The following is a 19,218-nucleotide window of genomic DNA, read 5'->3' as shown; positions in this document are numbered from 1 at the left end:
GACTTTGAACGGTGATGCTCAGACTTCTGCCTCCTGAGTAGCTGGGTTTACAGGCCTGCTAGGCCTCTTGATTCTGGGGGCAGAAGCCTTCTAGCGATAGGAGTTTCTGAGAGGTGGATTGCAATGTCCTGGAGGAGAATTAAATGACCCACCCTGGCATCTACTTTCTTAGGTGAATCCCTAAGTGGAACTTCCTTTTTTTGAGATTAACCTGACTTCAAACTACCAGATCTTAAGGGGTCATCTAACATCTTTGATTTTTGTGGTTCATGGGGCTTGAACTGGGCCTGGGCACTGTCCCTGAGCTCTTCAGCTCAAGGATGCCGCCCTACCCTTGAGCCAAGTCTTACTTCCCATTTTCTAAGAGTTAATTGGAGATGTCTCAGGTCCTTTTGTGCCTGGGCTGGCTTTGAACCTTGATCCTCAGATCTCAGCCTCCTGAGTAGTTAGGATTACAGATGTGAGCCACCACCCAGCTTCTAACATCTTTTTATCAGTGAATCCTCCCCCTACACACACACCCACACCTGCACTGGTTCTCACTTTTTTTTTTTTTTTTTGCCAGTCCTGGGCTTGAGCTCAGGCCTGAGCACTGTCCTTGGACTTTCTCGAAGCTAGAGCTCTACCACTTGAGCCTCAGCACCACTTCCAGCTTTTTTCCATATATGTGGTACCAAGGAATTGAACCTAGGTCTTTGTGCATGCTAGGCAAGCACTCTACCACTAGGCCAAACTCCCGGCCCCTGGTTCTCACTTTTTTCTTTTTTTTTTTTTTGCCAGTCCTGGGCTTGAGGTCAGGGCCTGAGCACTGTCCTTGGACTTTCTCAAGGCTAGAGCTCTACCACTTGAGCCTCAGCACCACTTCTGGCTTTTTGCTATGTATGTGGGGTACCAAGGAATCAAACCCAGGTTTTCATGCATGCTAGGCAAGCACTCTATCACTAGGCCAAACTCCCGGCCCCGGTTCTCACTTTTTTAAGGGGATCCTGATATCATCACCCTTTGAGGGGGACCCCCTAATATCCCTCCTGTTGCTGGCACCAGCAGAGCCTTTTCTTCCTTTTACCAGGAAAACTGGCATCACCCCTTCTTCTTAAGGGGAGAACTTGATATTCCTTCCTGACAGGACCCCAGAGCCATTCCCCCCACCTTTTTCTTTTTTCTTTCTCTTTTTTTTTTTTTTTTGGTGAGTCATGGGGCCTTGAACTTGGCCTAGGTGCTGTCCCTGAGCTCTACAGCTGCAGGCTACCACTTCTCATTTTCTAGAGGTTAATTGGAGATAAGAATCTCAGGTCTTTTTGTTCCCGAGCTGGCTTTGAATCTTGATCCTCAGATCTCAGCCTCCTGAGTAGCTCGGACTACAGGCGTGCGTCACTGAGCCTGGCCATTCCCCACTTTTCTCAAGCCTCCACAGCATTCTTCCTTCCTGAAAAGAAGCCCAGCCTTGCTCTCTCTCTTCCTGAGGTTTTCCAATGTTGTTATTTCCATATCCTGTAGGGATCTAGCACCCCTTAACCTCCCTCCTCAGGACAACCTCTCCTCCCAAATCAAAACCTGCTAGGTTTCATAATCCCCATAGGAACCCCCCAAGCCCTTTCTGAACTCCTAGAATCCCCAAGGTGTGGTTGCTCAGTTCAGTTCTAAAAGTCAGGAGAGGGGAAGAAGGAGTTGATAGAGAAATTGAGTCATATGTCACCTGTAAAAGCAGACAAGAAGCCAGAGGCTAGTAGCTCATGCTTGTAATCCTCGCTCCTCAGGAGGTTGAGATATGATCTGAGGATCGCGGTTCAAAGCCAACCCAGGAAGGAAAATCCAAGAGACTCTTAGCTCCAATTAAACACCAAAAACTCCCTGAATGACTGTGCAGTTCTATTTGATTTATAAGATACATCGTTTGCTTAGGTGTTTTGAAGATCCATTTGGAAAAAGAGGAATAAAGCTGTGATTTCATTCTTTTCACCAGACAACCAGAAGGGGGCACTGCACCCCTACTGGAGGGTTCGTCCTCAGTAAAAACATAAGGCTGGAAAGCAAGGCTTCAAGCCCTGGCTACTCAAGAGGTTGCGATCTGAGGATAACGGTTCCAAGCCAGCCTGAGCAGGAAAGTCCATGAGGCTATTATCTCCACTAAAACTACCAAAACTCTGGAAGTGGGACTGTGGCTCAAGCTACCACAAGCACCAGTTATGAGCAAACAAGGCTCCCAGGCACAGAGTTCAAGCCAAAAACAAAAAAAGAAAAGACAGGTAAACCAAACATTCAGACACACACACACACACACACACACACACACACACACACACACACACACACACGTCCTAGACAGACTTGTATTTAGTCAAGCTACTTTTGCCTCATTTCTGTGATACAGGGGTCACCTTAGGCTGAGAAAGCACAGTCCATGTACAAACAAACAACAACATAGCTCAGTAGAGCTGCCTCCGGCCTTACCCTAAAGGTATCCAAAGTCCACAGATAAGGACTGGATGCCAAACTTCAGGATTCTAACAGGACATCCAATCAGCTCCACTCCAGCTCCAGACACAATGCAACTGCCTTGTTCAAATGCACCCTCAATTGCACTTAAGGTTTTTGGGTTTTTTTTCTTTTACTAGTCCTAGGGCTTGAATTCTCAGACTAGGCACTGTCTCTGAGCTTCTTTTGCTCAATGCTAGCCCTCTACAACTTGAGCTACAGCCGCACTTGTCTTTTTCTGTTTATGTGGCACTGAGCAGTCAAACCCAGGGTTTCATGCGTGCTAGACAAGCACTTACCACTAAGCCACAGTCCTCACCCAGGGGCTATTTCTAGAAGTTCCTACTCTGAACAAAGCCTCCCCCTCCTTTACTCTTTGAGTGTGGGGAGGGGGGAAGGGGAGAGAGAGAACATTGGACTTCGGGTTTGAACTAAGGGCTGAAGCCCTCAGTTTTGCCAGTTGTAGGCTTGAGCTCAGGGCCTGAGCACTGTCCTTGGGATTTCTCAAGGCTAGAGCTCTACCACTTGAACCACAGCACCATTTCTAGCTTTTTTTTTTTTTTTCCTATTTATGTGATACTGAGGAATCAAACCCGGGCCTTCGTGCATGCTACGAAAGCACTCTACCACTAGGCCAAACTCCCAGCTCACTTGTTTGTTTTTTTTTTTTTTTTTTGCCAGTCCTGGGCTTGAGCTCAGGGCCTGAGCACTGTCCTTGGACTTTCTCAAGGCTAGAGCTCTACCACTTGAGCCTCAGCACCACTTCTGGCTTTTATCTATGTATGTGGTACCGAGAAATCGAACCCGGGTCTTCATGCATGCTAGGCAAGCACTTTAACCACTAGGCCAAACTCCTGGCCCTCACTTGTTTTTTCTTTGTTGTTTTGTTTTGTTTTGTCATTCGAGAGGCCTGAGCACTGTTCTGGAGCGCTTGTTCCATCAAGGCTAGTGCTCTACCACTTTAAGGAACAGCTCCATTTCGGGTTTTCAGGTGGCTAAATGGAGATAAAAGTCTCATGGACTTTCCTGCCCAGGCTGGCTTTGAACTAGGATCCTCAGATCCCAGCCTCCTGAGTAGCTACGATTACAGGTGTGAGGCCCCAGCTCATGGCAGCAGTGGTTATTGTGAGAGTCCTGCGCCTGGCCTGCAGTCCTCCTGAGATGACTGCCCTTCCTCACTTAAAGTCTTGCAACACTTTGCCTGATGGAATCAAATTACCATCCTCCTGATCTCCTTCTCAGTGGCTCAGATTATAGGCTTGAGGCACAGTGCCAAATTCCACCCCTTCTCCCCCTCCCCTGTTTCGAGATAGGGTCTTCCTGTGTGGCCCATACTGGACTAGAACTTGAAATGCTCCTGTCTCTGTCTCCCAGCACTAGGATTACAGGCACAGGTCATCACACCTGGCTTTGGTTTGTTGTTTTTTTGTTTTTTTTTTTTTGGCCAGTCCTGGGGCTTGAACTTAGGGCCTGGGCACTGTCCTTGGGCTTTCTCAAGGCTAGAGCTCTACCACTTTAGTCACAGCACCACTTCCAGCTTTTTCTATGTATGTGGTTCTGAGGACTCGAACCTGGGTCTTCATGTATGCTAGGCAAGCACTCTAGCACTAGGCCAAACTCCTGGTCCCACTTTATCCTTTTTTGATAGAAATCTTAAGACAAGGGCCAGAGAGCTTCAGGGCTTGGGGATAGAAGGTACCATGTTTCTTCTGGGACTAGGAAAAAGTCAAATGTTTCCTAAATTCACAGAGAGGGCCAGACAATTCCCTGAGGCCTCACTTCATATTACTTCTTCCTGGGCATGGTAGCTTACACCTATAATTTCAGCACTCAGGAGACTGAGACAGAAGGATTAAGTGTTCCAGGTCAATACTAACTACTCATGAGGCTGACATTGAAGGATTTTGGTTTTAAGCCAGACAAAAACCCATGAGAAACTTATCTTCAAATACTTGGCAAAATAACCAACAGTGACAGTGTGGCTCAAGAAGTAGCCTAGCTACTCAGGAGGCTGAAGACTCCAGTTCTAACTCAGCCCAGGCAGGACAGTCCAAAAGATTTTTTTTTTTCCTTTTTTTTTTGTCAGTTGTGGGGTTTTGTGCCTGGGCACTGACTCTTGAGTTCTGTTCAAAGCTAGCACTCTATCACTTTGAGCCACAGCATCACTGTCAGCTTTAGATCATTGGCAGTTAACTGGAGATAAGTGTCTCCTGGACTTTCCTGCCCTGGCTAGCTTCCAAAGGTGATTGTCAGATCTCAACCTCCTGAGAAGCTGGGATTACAGGTGTGAGCCACCAGAGCCCAGCCCATGACTTGATTTATTGATTGCCAGACCAGGAGTTTAAACTCAAGAGCTTGGGCACTGTCCTTGAGTTTTCTCAGGACGAGTGCTCTCTCATTTGAGCCACAACACCACTTCTGGTTTTTTCTGCATATGTGGTACCAGGGAATCAAACCCAGGGTTTTATGCACGCTAGGCAAGCACTCTACCATTTGGTCATGTTTCCAGCTTCCCCAAGAGACTCTTATCTCCAATTAATCATCAAATAGCTAGAAGTGGAGTTGTGACTCAAGTGATAGTATGTCAGCTGTGAGGGAATAAAAAAAAAAAAAGAAAAAAAGCTCAGGGACAGTGCTTAAGCACGAAGTTCAAACCCCAAGACTGGTACCAGAAAAAAAATTTAAAAAAATGTATAAACTGCACCGGGTGTACTGGTGCAAATCTGTCTGAATCCCAAGCAGCTGCAGAGGTAGGAGGATCACTAGCTCAATAACAGTCAGGGCTGAGTCTGTCAATAACAAAAAAACTGCATGACAAGCAGGAAACAACCCAGCGGGGTTTTTGGAGAGGTGACAAGGCGTCACCGGTGTTCCAGCTGCTGAAGCTGGCCAGATTGTGTGGCTTGGCTAGGAGGATACAGCCGGCCTTACCTCGCCTGGTGGGATGAAACAGAGGCCTGAGGGTACGGGCCCTGGAGCCCCGGCCGGCCCGGGTCTCATGCCCGCAGCTGGAAGACACTAGTTAGTTTGTTCTTTATTTTCATTGGAAAGTTACAGGGTTACCTATCAACAAAATGACACCAGGGGCCTGGTGGTCTGGCCGGTCCTGGGCTTCTAACATGGGTCCTGAGGACCCTCCTGGGTCCACGGGGACCGAACCCATCACCCCCTGGCAAGATGTGAAAACCCAGGGGACCTGTGCTGGGGAGAGCCTGGCCCTTCCCCTGCGCCCCGCCCCTCAGGGCGTGGCCGACAGCCCCTACTGGGTTATCATTGGCGCAGAGGCGTCCCAGGTCCCGCCTCAGTGGGTGTTGATTGGCTCTGTCTTCTGTCCGTCTTTGCAGAATAAAAAAAAAAAAAAAAACAACGAAAAAAACCAACCACCCTCCTCCGCCCGGCCTGTGGGCGGGGTCAGCAGGTGCAGTTCTGCTGGTCCACCTGTTTCCGGCAGGGCTCCATGGTGACGGCCACGCCCACGCCGCTGCGCCCGGAAGTCATGTGCGTCACTTCGCTCCAAGAGTCCGTGTCCGGGTCGTAGCACTCCACGCTGTCCAGGAACGTGTGGCCGTCGTAGCCTCCTGCGGGTAGGGCAGAAAGGACAGTCACGGGAGAGTCGCTGCTAAGGTCCCGGGCCGGGGACGGCGGGACAGGGGAGACAAAGACCTGGGTAGACCAGGGTGGATGGGTAAAGTAAACGGGGCCCGGGTGGGGCGTGGCTCTGACAGGTGTTCACTGAGCATGTGTGGAGGGTGGAGCCCTCTCTTCACGGGGGCGGGGCCTGCGCTCTTGAAAGGAGAGCCCTGCCCCCAGGGGCGTGGCCTATGCTCCGCGTGGGCGGGGCCTCCGGTGGGCGGGGCCTGACTTCAGGAGGGGCTCCTGTGCTCCAGGCCCACAGGGCAGCGGCCTCCCCTTCCGGGGATGGGGGCTCCGCGCGCCCCGGGCCCAGGGTCTCACCCAGGACGTAGATTCTCCCCTGATGCACGGTGATCCCCAGGGCGCTGCGCCGATGCTGCATGGGGGCCACGAAGACCCACGTTTCCGTCTCCACGTCGTAGCGCTCCACGCTGTTCAGTTGGTCCTGGCCGTCGTAGCCCCCGGCCGCGTAGATACAGTTGTGCAGTGCGCAGACTCCTGGACGGCAGGGGTCAGCCGGGGTCACTCGGGGGCCCGGCCCAGGGGCACCCACCCAGCCGCCACCCTCTCCCCTCCTCTCGGAAGGAGAGCTGGGGCCGGTCCTGGGGCTCGATGCCAGTGAGCCCGGCACCTGGGAGGCCGGCCTGGATTACCCACCACCAAAACATGAAAGTGCGGCGCGGGCTGCTGCGGCGGCCCGGGGCTGAGGACGCCTCTCCGGCTCGGCGGGGATGGGGTGGTGGTCCTGGAGGCCCCCGCCCCGCCGCCCCGCACACCTGCGCCGCTCCGGATGGTGTTCATGGGGGTGATCATGCGCCACGCGTTCCTCTCCGGGTAGTAGCACTCGGCCGAGCTCAGGCGGTTCGTCCCGTCGAAGCCCCCGACCGCGTAGAGCAGGCGGTTGAGCACGGCCACACCCACGCCGATCCTCCGCGTCAGCATCGGGGACACCAAATGCCACTCGTCACGCTCCGGCTCGTACCTGCCAAGGACAGCACGGCAGCGGTGACACCAGGAACCGGACCGCCCCAGGGGCCCCAGAACCCCAGTGTATAACATTTTAATCCTCACGTCGGTCCTCCCCACGGAGAACCAGGTGGGGAAACTGAGGCTCACCCGTCAGTGAGTCAAGGAAACTCCCCCAGGTCTCTTGGACCCCCAGTAGCTCAGTCACCCCATCTCTGGGCCTCAGACCGAATGCCACAGGCTTGAGGACTGCCCCCCCCCCCAGCCCCACGATGGTACACATCTGGGGTACACCATGTCCCTCACTTTACACATGACAGATGCAGGCTGGGAAAGGTCAGGTGGCACAGTCCGGGAAAGCAGAGTTCCATAGGATTTGGCAATTGGCTCAGAACCCCAATTCTAACAAGATGTCTACAGCTTGGGTCGTTTTCCTCGGTGCCAGGATCAAAGGTGGAGGTGAAGCCCAGGGTGGTGCTCCTGCCTGGCATCCTAGCTAGTCAGGAGGTTCAAAGCCAGCCCAGGCACCAAAGACCAAGAGATTCTTATCTCCAATTAACTACTAGAAAACCGGAAGTGGTGCTGTGGCTCAAGGGGTAAGGCTGAGCCCAGAGTTCAAGCCCCATAACCACCACCAACAACAAAAAGTGGAGGTGATCACATATTGGGATCAGAACACACCTGCGCTCCAGGACTTAGTAGTGGTGTCCCTGCCTTTCTGGAAAGTGCCCTGCTCAGGTGACAAGGCATTCATTCCACCGGCCTGTGCACAGACCACATGCATTTGGCACCTGTTCAGTTTCCTCTTGTCCAGGCCTCTGCCTCCTAGCCCCACAGCTCCAGGTTCTGGCAACTCACTGGCTGAGGAGTATGCCTCCTCAGGTTTTCCGAGAGCACTATACTGGGCTTTTGAACGCAGGGTCTTGCACTTGCTCAGCCTGTGCTCTATCATTTGAACCATGACTTCAGTTCTCCTTTTTGCTGATTATTTTGGGAATAGGGCCTCCTAGACTTCTCTATGTGGGCTGGCTTCAAACTTCAGTCCTCCAGATCTTAGGCTCCTGAGTGGCCAGGAGTCATCAGCCACGGGCACCTGGCATCTGCTTTCTTTTGTGGTACTGGAGATTTAACTCAGTACTTCCTGCTTGCTGGGCAAGTGCTTTACCACTCGAGTCACATCCCCTGGCCCTTTTTGCTCTTTTTAATTTTTCAGGTAAGGTCCTGTGCTTTGGCTTTGTCAGCCTTGGACACGATCCTCTATCTCCACCTAACGACATCATGTTAGGTTTTGACATAGTTACCTTGCACCATCTCATTGGCATATCACACCAAACCTCTCCAGTGTGCACAAAGCCTTGGCAGGCTGGGGTCAAGATCGAGGAGGGCCCCCCCCTCCTGCATCCAAGGGGGAGACTCCACCCGTGGTCCTCGAGGGCTGGTAGGTGGCGGGCCAGGGCCTACCTCTCCACGCTGTTGTGGTGGATGCAGCCGTGGGACCCCCCGACGGCGTAGATGTGGCCGTCGATGACACCGACCCCGATGCGGTTGCGCGGCACGCTCATGGGGGCGCAGGGCGACCACTGGTTGGTCATGGGGTTGTAGCAGTCCAGGGCGCTGGAATCGGTGTTGCCGTCGGGGGAGTTGTTCCGGCCCCCGACGGCGTAGAGCAGCCCCCCGACCACGCAGCCCGCCAGGCCGCTGCGGGGCACCTGCAGGTCGGCCAGCCGTAGCCAGGTGCCGGTGCAGGGGTTGTAGGCCTCCAGGTAGCTGAGCGACTGTCGGAAGTAGCCGCCGGCCGTGTAGATGAGGCGGCCCACCTTGGGCGCCCGGCAGGGCACCACGGGCGTGGGCTTGTGCAGCGTGAGCTCCTGGAAGATCTTCACCAGGTAGTCCTTGCAGCGCGAGTCTGCGCGCAGGATCTCGCACTTCTGCAGCTGCATCTGCAGGAAGTGCGGCGTGAGCGAGTGGCAGCGCACGGCGCGCAGCAGGGCCTGCACGTAGAAGCGGCGGTGCTCGCAGTCGTACTTGACCCAGTCGATGCAGGCGTGGAACACCTCCGACTCGCAGCGCACGTTCAGGTCGTCGCGGCTGATGAGCGTCACCAGCTGGCAGTGGGTCAGGTTGAAGAATTCCTCCTGCTTGGCTACCTGGGGGCGGGGAGGGGGGTTTGGTGGGATGGGACGCCCAGGGGTCTGCCTCTGCCTTCCCCAACCTTGCCTGTGCCATCCCCGGCCTGCCTCTGCCTTTCCGGGCCTTGCCTCTGCCTTCCCCGGGCCTTGCCTCTGCCTTCCCCGGGCCTTGCCTCTGCCTTCCCGGGGCCTGCCTCTGCCTTCCCGGGCCTGCCTCTGCCTTCCCCGGTCTGCCTTTGCCTTCCCCGGCCTGCCTCTGCCTTCCTGGGCCTTGCCTCTGCCTTCCCGGGCCTTGCCTCTGCCTTCCCGGGCCTTGCCTCTGCCTTCCCGGGCCTGCCTCTGCCTTCCCGGGCCTTGCCTCTGCCTTCCCGGGCCTTGCCTCTGCCTTCCCCGGGCCTGCCTCTGCCTTCCCCGGCCTGCCTCTGCCTTCCCTGACCTTGCTCTGCCTTCCCGGGGCCTGCCTCTGCCTTCCCCGGCCCTCCCCAGGTCAGACAGCCACCACCCAGAAGTTCCTGCCCCAGGGCTCTAGGCTTCCTCCCCTGGACCTCACCCACCAAGCCACATTAAATTAGTCAATGCTATGAGACCATCATTTCTTCCCTTCTTGTGTTGCTGGGCTGGGACCCTAAGCTTTCTCCCCATGCTAAGTCAATAATGCTCCACAACTCCAGATTTCAAGCTTTAACTTCAAATGACTACATGAATTTTAAGGAAGAGTATTCAGAGTTTTATGGGCTATGGGCTTGGGGTAAGGTAGTCTGGGCATACAGTGTCACTTTTTTTGTCTGTGTTTTATGCCAGAACTGGAGCTTCAACTCAGAGCCTCCAATTCAATTCAATTTTAGCTTGTCTTTTTTTTTTTTTTCTTTTACCAGTCCTGGGGCTTAAACTCAGGGCTTGGTTGCTGTCCCTGAGCTTCTTTGTGTTCAAAGCTGACACTCTACTACTTGAGTTACAGCGCCACTTCCAGGTTTTTCTGAGTAGTTTATTGGAGATAAGAGTCTCAGGGTGCCAGGAGTTTGGCCTAGTGATAAGAGTGCTTGCCTAGCATGCATGAAGACCTGGGTTTAATTCATCAGTAACACATACACAGAAAAAAAAAAAAAAAAAGCCAGAAATAGTGCTGTAGCTTAAGTGGTAGAGCTCTAGCCTTAAGAAAGCCCCAGGCCAGGGCCGGGACTTTGGCCTAGTGGTTAAAGTGCTTGCCTAGCATGCGTGAAGACCCGGGTTCGATTCCTCGGTACCACATACATAGAAAAAAGCCGGAAGTGGTGCTGAGGCTCAAGTGGTAGAGCTCTAGCCTTGAGAAAGTCCAAGGACAGTGCTCAGGCCCTGAGCTCAAGCCCAGGACTGGCAAAAAAAAAAAAAAAAAAAAAAGAAAGCCCTGGGCCAGTCCTCAGGCCCTGAGTTCAAGCCCCAGGGCTGGCAAAAAAAAAAAAAAAAAAAAAAAAACTGAGCTCAGTGGCTCATGCCTGTAATCCTAGCTACTCAGGTGGCTGAGATCTGAAGACCAAGGTTCAAAGCCAGGCAGGGCACAAATGAACTTGAGACTCTTATCTCCAGTTAACCTCTAGAAAACGGGAAGTGGGGGCTTGGCTCCAGGGTAGGGAGGTAGCCTTGAGCTGAAGAGCTCAGAAACAGTGCCCAGGCCAAGTTCAAGCCCCATGACACCCCCCCCCAAAAAAAAGTTTCATGGACTTTCCTGCCTGGGTTGAATTCAAACTGCAATCCTCAGATTTCAGCCTCCTGAATAGCTAGGGATACAGATGTAAGCCATGGGTGCCAGGCTTAAACAGCTTTTTCTGCTCAAGGCTACTACTCTGCCACTTAAGCTGCACCCCTAGCCTTAGGGGTAACTTAAGTCTATAGGATTCATTTTCCCAAGCTGGCTTCAAACTGTGATCCTCAGATCTCAGCTTCTTGAGTATTGAGGTGAACATCTGTCTACTAGAATCAAAATTGCAATCTTTCTGGCAATATGAAGGAAGAAATACTGCACCAGCCAATGACGGGAAGGAGGTTGCTTGCTGGATCCCCGGCCTAGGGGCTTGGGCAGCAGGTATACCACCAGAGCGTTTTAGGACATCTGGTCGACCCCAGTAGTGAGAAGGATAGCAGGAATCTATCCATCCTTGAGAGAAATAAAGCTCAAAGCTGCATCCACAGCAGCTGGCCCACAGCCATCATTGAAGAAAGCACCCCCAAACCCAAGACTCCTGAAGGCCTTGGGCCTGGAAGGTTGGTTCTTTCCCAAAGGATATGGGCTTCAAAATTTAGTGTATGGCTGGGAATGTGGCTTAGCGGGAGAGTGCTTCCCTAGCATGCATGAAACCCTGGGTTGTATTCCTCAGTACAACATACACAGAAAAGGTTGGAAGTGGTGCTATAGTTCAAGTGGCAGAGCACTAGCCTTGAGAAAGGACAATGCCCAAGGACAGTGCCCAGGCCCTAAGTTCAAACCCCATATTGGGGGGAAAACCAAACACACACCCACAAAAAAAAAACCAGCATAAAACACTTAAACCTTGGGCCGGGAGTTTGGCCTAGTAGTTAAAGTGCTTGCCTAGCATGCATGGAGACCCGGGTTCGATTCCTCGGAACCACATACATAGAAAAAAGCCAGAAGTGGTGCTGAGGCTCAAGTGGTAGAGCTCTAGCCTTGAGAAAGTCCAAGGACAGTGCTCAGGCCCTGAGCTCAAGCCCAGGACTGGCAAAAAAAAAAAAAAAAAAAAACCCACAAAACACTTAAACCTTGAGCCAAGTACTCAGTAAACACTTTTAGGACTGAGAGCCAACAGCGCTCTGTAATTGGAGGTGTGCTGGGGGCGTGGTGCTATGACTGGGTGGGGCGGGACTCAAGGGCTCTGTAATTGGAGGTGTGCTGGGGGCGTGGTGCTGTGACTGGGTGGGGCTCTACTCAGGGGGTGGCTTTTCTCAGGGGTGTGGCCTTTGCTAGGCCAGGGATGGAATTCAGGGTCTCCAGAAATCTAGACTGAGCTTCATCCCCAGCTCAAATAAACCATATGTACAGTCTGAACATCTCTTACCCAAAAATGCTTCGGATTCGACGTGGATTTTTTATTTCTTTCTTTCTTCAGATTTTACAATATTTGCATATACTTGGAATGCCTTGGCAATAAAACTCTCAGATCCAGTGACAAAGTTCCAGGCCATCTCTCTTTTATAGGCAAATCAGCAGCAGGCAGCCAGCCTGAAGCTAACTTTCTGCATTAGTATTAGAACCCACAGCACTGGTGGTTCACACCTAGAATCCCAGTTACTCTGGAGCTTGCGATCTGAAGATCCTAGTTCAAACTTAGCTGCAGACTCTTATCTCCAGTTACCCAGCAAAAAAAAAAGAAATGGAGCTGTAGCAAAAGTGAAGGAGCTTGAGATTTGATGACAGCCAGTGACAGGAGGTCAGGTGTGGAATTTTCCATTTGTAGCAGGGTCCCATATTGGCTTCTGGAATACTTCTAATTTGGGGGTTAGGGTTACTTAATGGGGCACTATCACCTCAAAAGTGCAGACTCTACTTTCTGTCCTCTCCAGAAGCAGGGCTCACTGACAGGTGTTGGTTTGTTGTTTTTTTTTCTTTAAACATCTCCCCTATTACCTTTTTTTTTTTTGACAACTTCCTTATCTCAAAAAAAAAAATGAAAATGAAAGCAAAGCATGATGGGGGAGGGGGCAAGGCTGAGCAAGTCTCGAGGTGAATGGCCTGTCATGGCTGTTTAGCACATCTGATGACTGCATATTCTACACACCCCAGAAATGGGTTTCAGGGCACAGGATTTTGCTACCACATAGCCTGGGCTGGCCTGAAACTCTTGTCTTCCTGCCTCTCCCTCCCAAAGGCTGAAATTACAGGCATGTACTACCATGTCCATTTTTTTTTTTTTTTTGTCAGCCATAGGCTTTGAATTCAGGGCCTAGGTGCTGTCCTTGAACTCTTAGACTCAGGACTAGCACTCTACCACTTTGAGCAGTGGTCAGTTGGAGATGAGAGAATCTCACAGGTACTTTTCTGACCCAGCTGACATCAAAGGGTGATATCAGCTCAGATTGGAGCCTCGCTAGTGGCCAGAGCCACTGAACCCAGCTGGCCCCAGAAATGGCGAAGTCTAACTTTCTATGGCTACTACCCAGGAGTCCCTCTGATGTGTGTTTCATTCTCAACCTTCACTGCTGGTGAAGGAATGCGGGGATCACAGGGGAGAAGGGACATCATCTTTGTATCCTGGGTCATTTTTCTTTTTGTCCATCAGGGGGCTTGAACTCAGGGCCTGGGTGCTGTCCCTGAGCTTTCCTGTCCAAGGCTAACGCTCTACCACAGCGCCACTTCTGCTTTGCTGGTGGTTTGTTGGAGATAAGGGTCTCACAGACTTTCCTGCCCGGGTGGGCTTCAAACCTCCATCCTCAGATCCGAGCCTCCTGAGTAGCTGGAATGACAGACACTAGCTGGCCCGGGGTCTAACCCACTGTGTCCCCCCAAACCCCTTAGCCCTGGCACCCTGGCTTCCTGGCTTACCTCTCCGAAGTGCATGTAGATGTATTCCCGGGCCCGCTGGTGCAGCTCGGTGCAGCCGATCTGCTCGGCGAAGTTGGCGATGCCGATGGCATTGCTGGGGTCCAGCTGCTGGACCAGGAAGTCGCTGCAGGCCCGCACGACGCTGTCGATCTGGTACATGACAGCCCCGTTCATCACGTGCAGCACGCACTTCTCCCCCATGGAGATGGACGCCGTGTAGGCGAACTCGATGAGCTGCTCCATGACTTTCGGGTGGATACCCTCGATGGATACCACCTCCATTCCCTGCTCGCGGAGCCCGTTGGTGAACATGGCCTTGAACACGGGGCTGGACGAGGCCAGCACCACCTTGTGAGCCATGAACTGGGCAGCCGGAATGTTCTCGTACTTCACCTGCAGTGTCACGTCGCACAGCTGCTGGCTGAGGCGCAGCTCGTTCATGATGCTGAAGGCCTGCTTGGTGTGGTCCTCTAGGGTGTAGCTGAAGGTGCGGTTGCCGTCTTGAGACGGGGTCACCTCCGCCTTGCACTCGGTGGAGGCGTACATGGTGGCGTCCCCGGACCCCTCTGGGCAGTGAGTGCACAGGAATCGGCTGAGGGCTCCAGCCCCACTAGGCTTGGGTTCAGGCTGCATGGAGTACCAGGTGGCCAGGCACAACATCAGCAGTGACACTCAGGGGCCTGGAGGAAGGAAGAGGACAAGGGCTGGGGTCAGGGTCGGACCTTGGAATTGAGCCCGCCACCTGCCAATGGGTCTAAAACCATCTGTCATTTCCCAGTCCATCCAACTCCTCTACAGCCTGCAAAACCCGATGTTAAACAGCTGCCTCGCTCATCCACCTCTTCTCTGTTCCACCCAGCCGGCCATCCTTTCCACCGGGGAGCCCAGCAAACTCCTTCCTTTCTTGGCCTCACTCACAGTTAAGAAGCACACAAGCGTTGCTCTGAGCACCGCAAGGAGGACTGGTAAAACAGAGGAGCCCTTTGTCTGCCCTACTGAAGGTGACTCGGTGGAGCAAAGACCAGAGGAAGAGGAGAGCTCAGGGTTAAGAAGAACAGGAGGACAAGCCCTGGGTCCCGGTGTCACCTGCGGGTGGTGACGGGGAATTCAGCGCAGGGACCATCAGGAGCAGATCCTTTTGTTTTGTGTCAGCAGGCAGAGGACTCATAGCCTGTGCAAAGGTCCTGCAGGAGGCCCCTCCAGTTTGAGCCTCCCCCCTTTATTTGGGGGTGTGGATGGGTGCCCAGCCCAGCCAGAGTCACCTCCGGGCTGTCACCACGTGTCAGGAGGAGACATGGCATCCGAGCCCGGCGTCGGCGGACTTAGGGCCCCCACCCCCGGCCCGGGCGCGGTACCTCTCCTGGATGCCCTCCCCCGCCCCCGCCCCGCGGTCACCGGCGCCGCCCCCCCACCCGACGGCGCGCATGCGCGGTGCGCCGAGGCCTTCCGGACCCGGCGGGGGGGAGGGGGAGGCCCTGCGCCCCAGGCGCTGCCCCCCGCCATGGCCGCCCGGGGACCCCAGGCCCCCGCGGGACCGGCGCCCCGGGGGCCTCGCCGGGACTCCCGCGGCTCCCCGGCCGCCAATCAGCCTCCTGATCGTTGAGGAGGGCGGGGGGGGTGCGGGGCGCGGGGAAGGGAGCGGGGCTCGGCCGCCCCCCCCCCCACCCTCCCCGACCCCGGGCCGCCGCGGCGCGGCCTCCGCGGGGCGCAGCCCGGGCCCGGCCGCCGCACTCACCCCGCCATGGCCGCGCTCGGCTCCGCCTCCGCCGCCCCGGCCCGGCGCCTCCATCGCCGCGGCGGGGGAGGGGAGCGCGGTCACCGTGACTAAGCAGGCGCCCGCCGCCCTGTCACAATAAGAGTCCCGGTGGCGGGGACGGGGGAGGGGGAGGGGACCCGGACGGCCGGGGGAGGGAGGGGCGGGCGAGGGCGGCGGCCCGGGACGCGGAGGGGTGGGGGTCTCCAAAGTGGGCAGGGACGGGGGGGGGGGCCAAGGGGTGGGGACTGGGCTCCTGGGGGAGGGGCGTGCCGGGGGGAGGGGTCACAGCCGCGCGGAGCCTGACCCCCGCCCCCTCCGCGGCCCCGCCCGGCATCCGGGGCTCTGACCCCCGCCTCGGGTGGAGCTGGGGTGCCTCTTGGGTTTACTGGACTCTCCGTCCGTCCCGGGACTCGAACCCGCGGCCCGGCGCTGTCCCCGAGCCTCTGCCGCGCCCGGTGGCTCCCCGGGGGTCAAGGCTTTGGTGCCGCGCTGACTTCGAACCCCGATCCTCGGATCGCAGCCTCCTGGGTAGCTGGGATGGCCGGCGGGCCTGAACCGTCTCCAGGCCGCCCACAAACAGCCGGCTGGGAGCTGTGGCTCGAGGGGTGGAGCGCCAGCTCTGGACCAAAACGGCCTCTTGTGGGTCGTCAGCCTCTGCCCCGGGACAGACGCTCACCAGAGGGGCCCTGCATGGCAGATCTGGGGGCTCCTCGTCCTCTAGGGGTGCAGACCCCTCCTGTGTGGGCCCCGGGCGCAGACCTGGCGTCCTAGCTACTCCGGAGGCTGCGTCTCCAGATCACGGTTCAAAGCCAGCCGGAGCAGAAACTCCAGCGGCATTCAGCTCCAAGTTACGTAGCAGAATACCTGATGGGCGCTGTGGTTCCAGTGGTGGAGCGCCAGCCCAGCACGCAAGCCAAGCAAGGGCAAGGCCCTACGGGTTCCAACCCCCAAGTCAGCAAATGAAAGTGCCTGGAGACACGGGCGAGGGGATTCGGAGTGTTCAGGGTTCTGGCTGGCTGTCTGGGGTTCTTGAGGGGCTGAAGTTTCCTCTGTGCTGCTGGTGGTCATGGGGCTGAAGTTCCAGACCTGCCCAGGAGGCAGCGCCTTCGCACACTTGAGGGGAGGCTCACGCCTGGCACCTTGACTAAGACAACCTGTACCTCTCAAAATCCAACGAGCAGGCCTGACAGCCCGTGGTAGATGCGGATCAGAGATACCCTGGCGCAAGCGCAGGAAGGGGAGGCAGCACAACAGGTAAAACCCTGCCCACACATCCCTCCACACAACCCAGGCTTGTGCGTAAGCGCCAAATCCATGCTGGGAAATACCATTCAGAAGGAAAAAGGAGCCAAACAGGATGGGGATATAGCTCAGTGCTTGCCAAGTATTCCAGAAGCCCAGAGCTACATCCCAAGCCAGAAAGACGGAAAGAAGGAAGGAAGGAAGGAAGGAAGAAAAGAATAAGCAATCAAGCAGGCAGGCAGCTGGGAAACTGGATGATGGTGATTCACACCTGTAATTCTAGGTATTCAGGAGGCTGACATCTGAGGATCACAGTTCGAAGCCAGTCCAAAACTCTGTGAGACTCTTTATCTCCAATTAATCACCCGTAAACTACAAGTGACTCAAAGTGGTAGAGTGCTAGCTTTGAGCTCAAGAGCTCAGGGACAGTGTCCAGGGCCAAAGTTCAAGATCCATGACAGAAAGAAAGAAAGAAGTACGTGGAAGGAAGGAAAGAAGGGAAGAAGGAAGGAACAAAGGGGAAGGAAAAGAAAAGAAAGGGCTGGGAATGTGTCTTAGTGGTAGAGTGCTTGCTTAGCATGCAGGGGGACCTGGATTCGATTCCGTGGTACCACATACATAGAAAAAGCTGGGAGTAGTGCTGTGACTCAAGTGGTAGAGCACTAGGCCTTGAGAAAGCCCAAGGACAGTGCCCAGGCCCTGAGTTCAAGCCCCAGGACTGGTAAATAAATAAATAAGCAAGCAAGCAAGCCAAGTGTCCATGGCTCACCCCCGTAACCCTAGCTACTTTGAGTAAATTGTGTACGCAACCATTTCCGAGCTGTAGCAGTGAGAAAAACCGAAATTTAAAAAAAAAAAAGAAAGAAAAGAAAACTAAATGGGAAAAAAAAAATTAAACAACGACTATTAAATGTGTGTAAAAAAGGAAGGCATACTTACGCTTTGGCCCTTTTTATTTTTCCCACAGGAAAGTTCTAAAATTTCCCTAGGCGTCCTCCCCAACCACCCATCCACAGCAATAGCAATTCAAAAAAGGGAGTGGCCTGCTTTTTAAAAAAATTTTTTTTATTTAATATGCATTAAAAACAACAATCCCTTCTTAAGTTCCTTTTCCTCGAAGTCATGGCACCCAACAATGAAAGCAGAAGAGCCATGTCTCTTCTCCTGGAAGATGGAGAGTCACTCAGTGGGGGGGCTATTCTGGCAGGGAGCCAGAACAGCATCTCAGCCTCAGGGGAACGTGGGGGGTCCCATGCACGTGGCCAGTGTGGGGGAGCAGCTGGTGGAGCAATGCCCTCCCTTCCCATCTTCGCGCCCTCCTTGCGGTTCGGAGATCCGCCGACAGGTGGCGCGCGGGACCCTCAAGCCGAGGCGTCAAGTGGGGCAGGTCTGGGAGTTTGGCCTAATAGTAAGAGTGCTTGCCCAGCGTTCACGAAGACCCAGGTTCGATTCCTTGGCATTCCAGATACAGAAAAAGGCTGCAAGTGGTGCTCAAGTGCTGCTGTTGAGTTTCCTGGCCAGGGCCAGTGGCTCGCTGGTGGGAGTTTCTTTTTTTCTTTTTCTTTCTGTTAGTCCTGGGGCTAGGACTCAGGGCCTGAGCACTGTCCTTGGGCTTTCTAAAGCTACAGCTCTAACTCTTGAGCCACAGCACCATTTCCAGCTTTTTCTATGTATGTGGTACTAAGGAATCAAACCCAGGTCTTCGTGCCTGCAAGGCAAGCACTCTACCACTAGGCCAAACTCCTGGCCCCTGGAGTTTCTTCATCTGACAACTTGGGGTGAGAAAATAACTCTAGGGGAGTATGAATAATAAACTATATTCATTCTTTGTGTGTGTGTGTGTGTGTGTGTGTGTGTGTGCAAGAGAGAGAGAGAGAGAGAGAGAGAGAGAGAGAGAGAGAGAGAGAGAGAGAGAGAGGATATTCTGAAGCTCAATCTCCAATCTCAGGGCCTGGTTGCTGTCCTTTTTGGCTCAAGGCAGGTGCTCTACCACTTGAGCCACATCTCTACTTCTGGCTTTTTTGCTGGTTAGCTTTTTACTCAGGCTGTCTTTGTATTGTTTTATTTTTTCAGTCACAGGGCTTGAACTCTGGGCCTGGGCTCTGTCCCTGAGCTCAGCTCTACCATGTGGAGCCACAACACCACTTTCTCAGGCTGGCTTTGAACCAGGATCCTCAAATCTCAGCCTCCTGAATAGCTAGGATTATAGGCCAGCTTTCCTTCACTTCTTGATGGCCTTTGACTTCTCCACCAGGGTCACAGGATAGCTATGAACCCCTGAGTCAGGGAAAGTCCCTCCTCTGCCTGGGAACAATCATGGTTCCCACATCATTTAGAGTAAAAGCCAAGGCCTTCCTTCCCACAACCCACAAGGTCTTGCCCAACCTGTCATCTTCTCCCCTTCTCTCCCTCTGTTGCTGCTTCAGGCACACACACACACACACACACACACACACACACACACCGCGATCCTTATTCTTCAACAC

General features: G+C 54.2%; 1 protein-coding gene across 2 annotated transcripts; it reads right to left on the bottom strand.

Annotated features, from left to right (window-relative positions):
* Window positions 1–5,486: 5,486 nt before the first annotated feature.
* On the bottom strand, window positions 5,487–15,553 carry Keap1 (kelch like ECH associated protein 1). Of its 2 annotated transcripts, XM_090336846.1 has the most exons (7): window positions 15,470–15,528; window positions 14,653–14,820; window positions 13,735–14,414; window positions 8,536–9,221; window positions 6,885–7,090; window positions 6,430–6,606; window positions 5,487–6,053 (listed from the first exon to the last, which is right to left on the bottom strand). In XM_090336846.1, exons 3-7 carry the CDS (start codon window positions 14,392–14,394, stop codon window positions 5,887–5,889), a joined length of 1,896 nt encoding a protein of 631 aa, XP_090192972.1. In that variant the 5' UTR covers window positions 14,395–14,414; window positions 14,653–14,820; window positions 15,470–15,528; the 3' UTR covers window positions 5,487–5,886. The 2 variants fall into 2 exon arrangements, with proteins under 2 accessions (XP_090192972.1, XP_090192965.1); XM_090336839.1 differs by lacking the exon at window positions 14,653–14,820 and having other exon boundaries at window positions 15,470–15,553.
* Window positions 15,554–19,218: the final 3,665 nt, after the last annotated feature.

The sequence above is a fragment of the Megascapheus bottae genome, chromosome 1 (genome assembly GCF_031878675.1).
Source record: "Megascapheus bottae isolate mThoBot1 chromosome 1, mThoBot2.hap1, whole genome shotgun sequence".
Classification (NCBI taxonomy): domain Eukaryota; kingdom Metazoa; phylum Chordata; class Mammalia; order Rodentia; family Geomyidae; genus Megascapheus; species Megascapheus bottae.
The sequence above is the reverse complement of the archived record's forward strand: the minus strand, read 5'-3'. Positions and strand labels throughout refer to the sequence as shown.

What these genes read in the sequence shown, in the direction of transcription:
- Keap1 (XM_090336839.1), bottom strand. Translation starts at nt 14,394, where the DNA reads ATGTTGTGCCTGGCCACCTGGTACTCCATGCAGCCTGAACCCAAGCCT. An exon ending in TCTACATGCACTTCGGAGAG is followed by an intron (nt 9,222 to 13,734) that starts GTAAGCCAGGAA and finishes CCCCGCCCCCAG; the next exon opens with GTAGCCAAGCAGGAGGAATT. An exon ending in GGGGAGAATCTACGTCCTGG is followed by an intron (nt 6,054 to 6,429) that starts GTGAGACCCTGG and finishes CCCTACCCGCAG; the next exon opens with GAGGCTACGACGGCCACACG.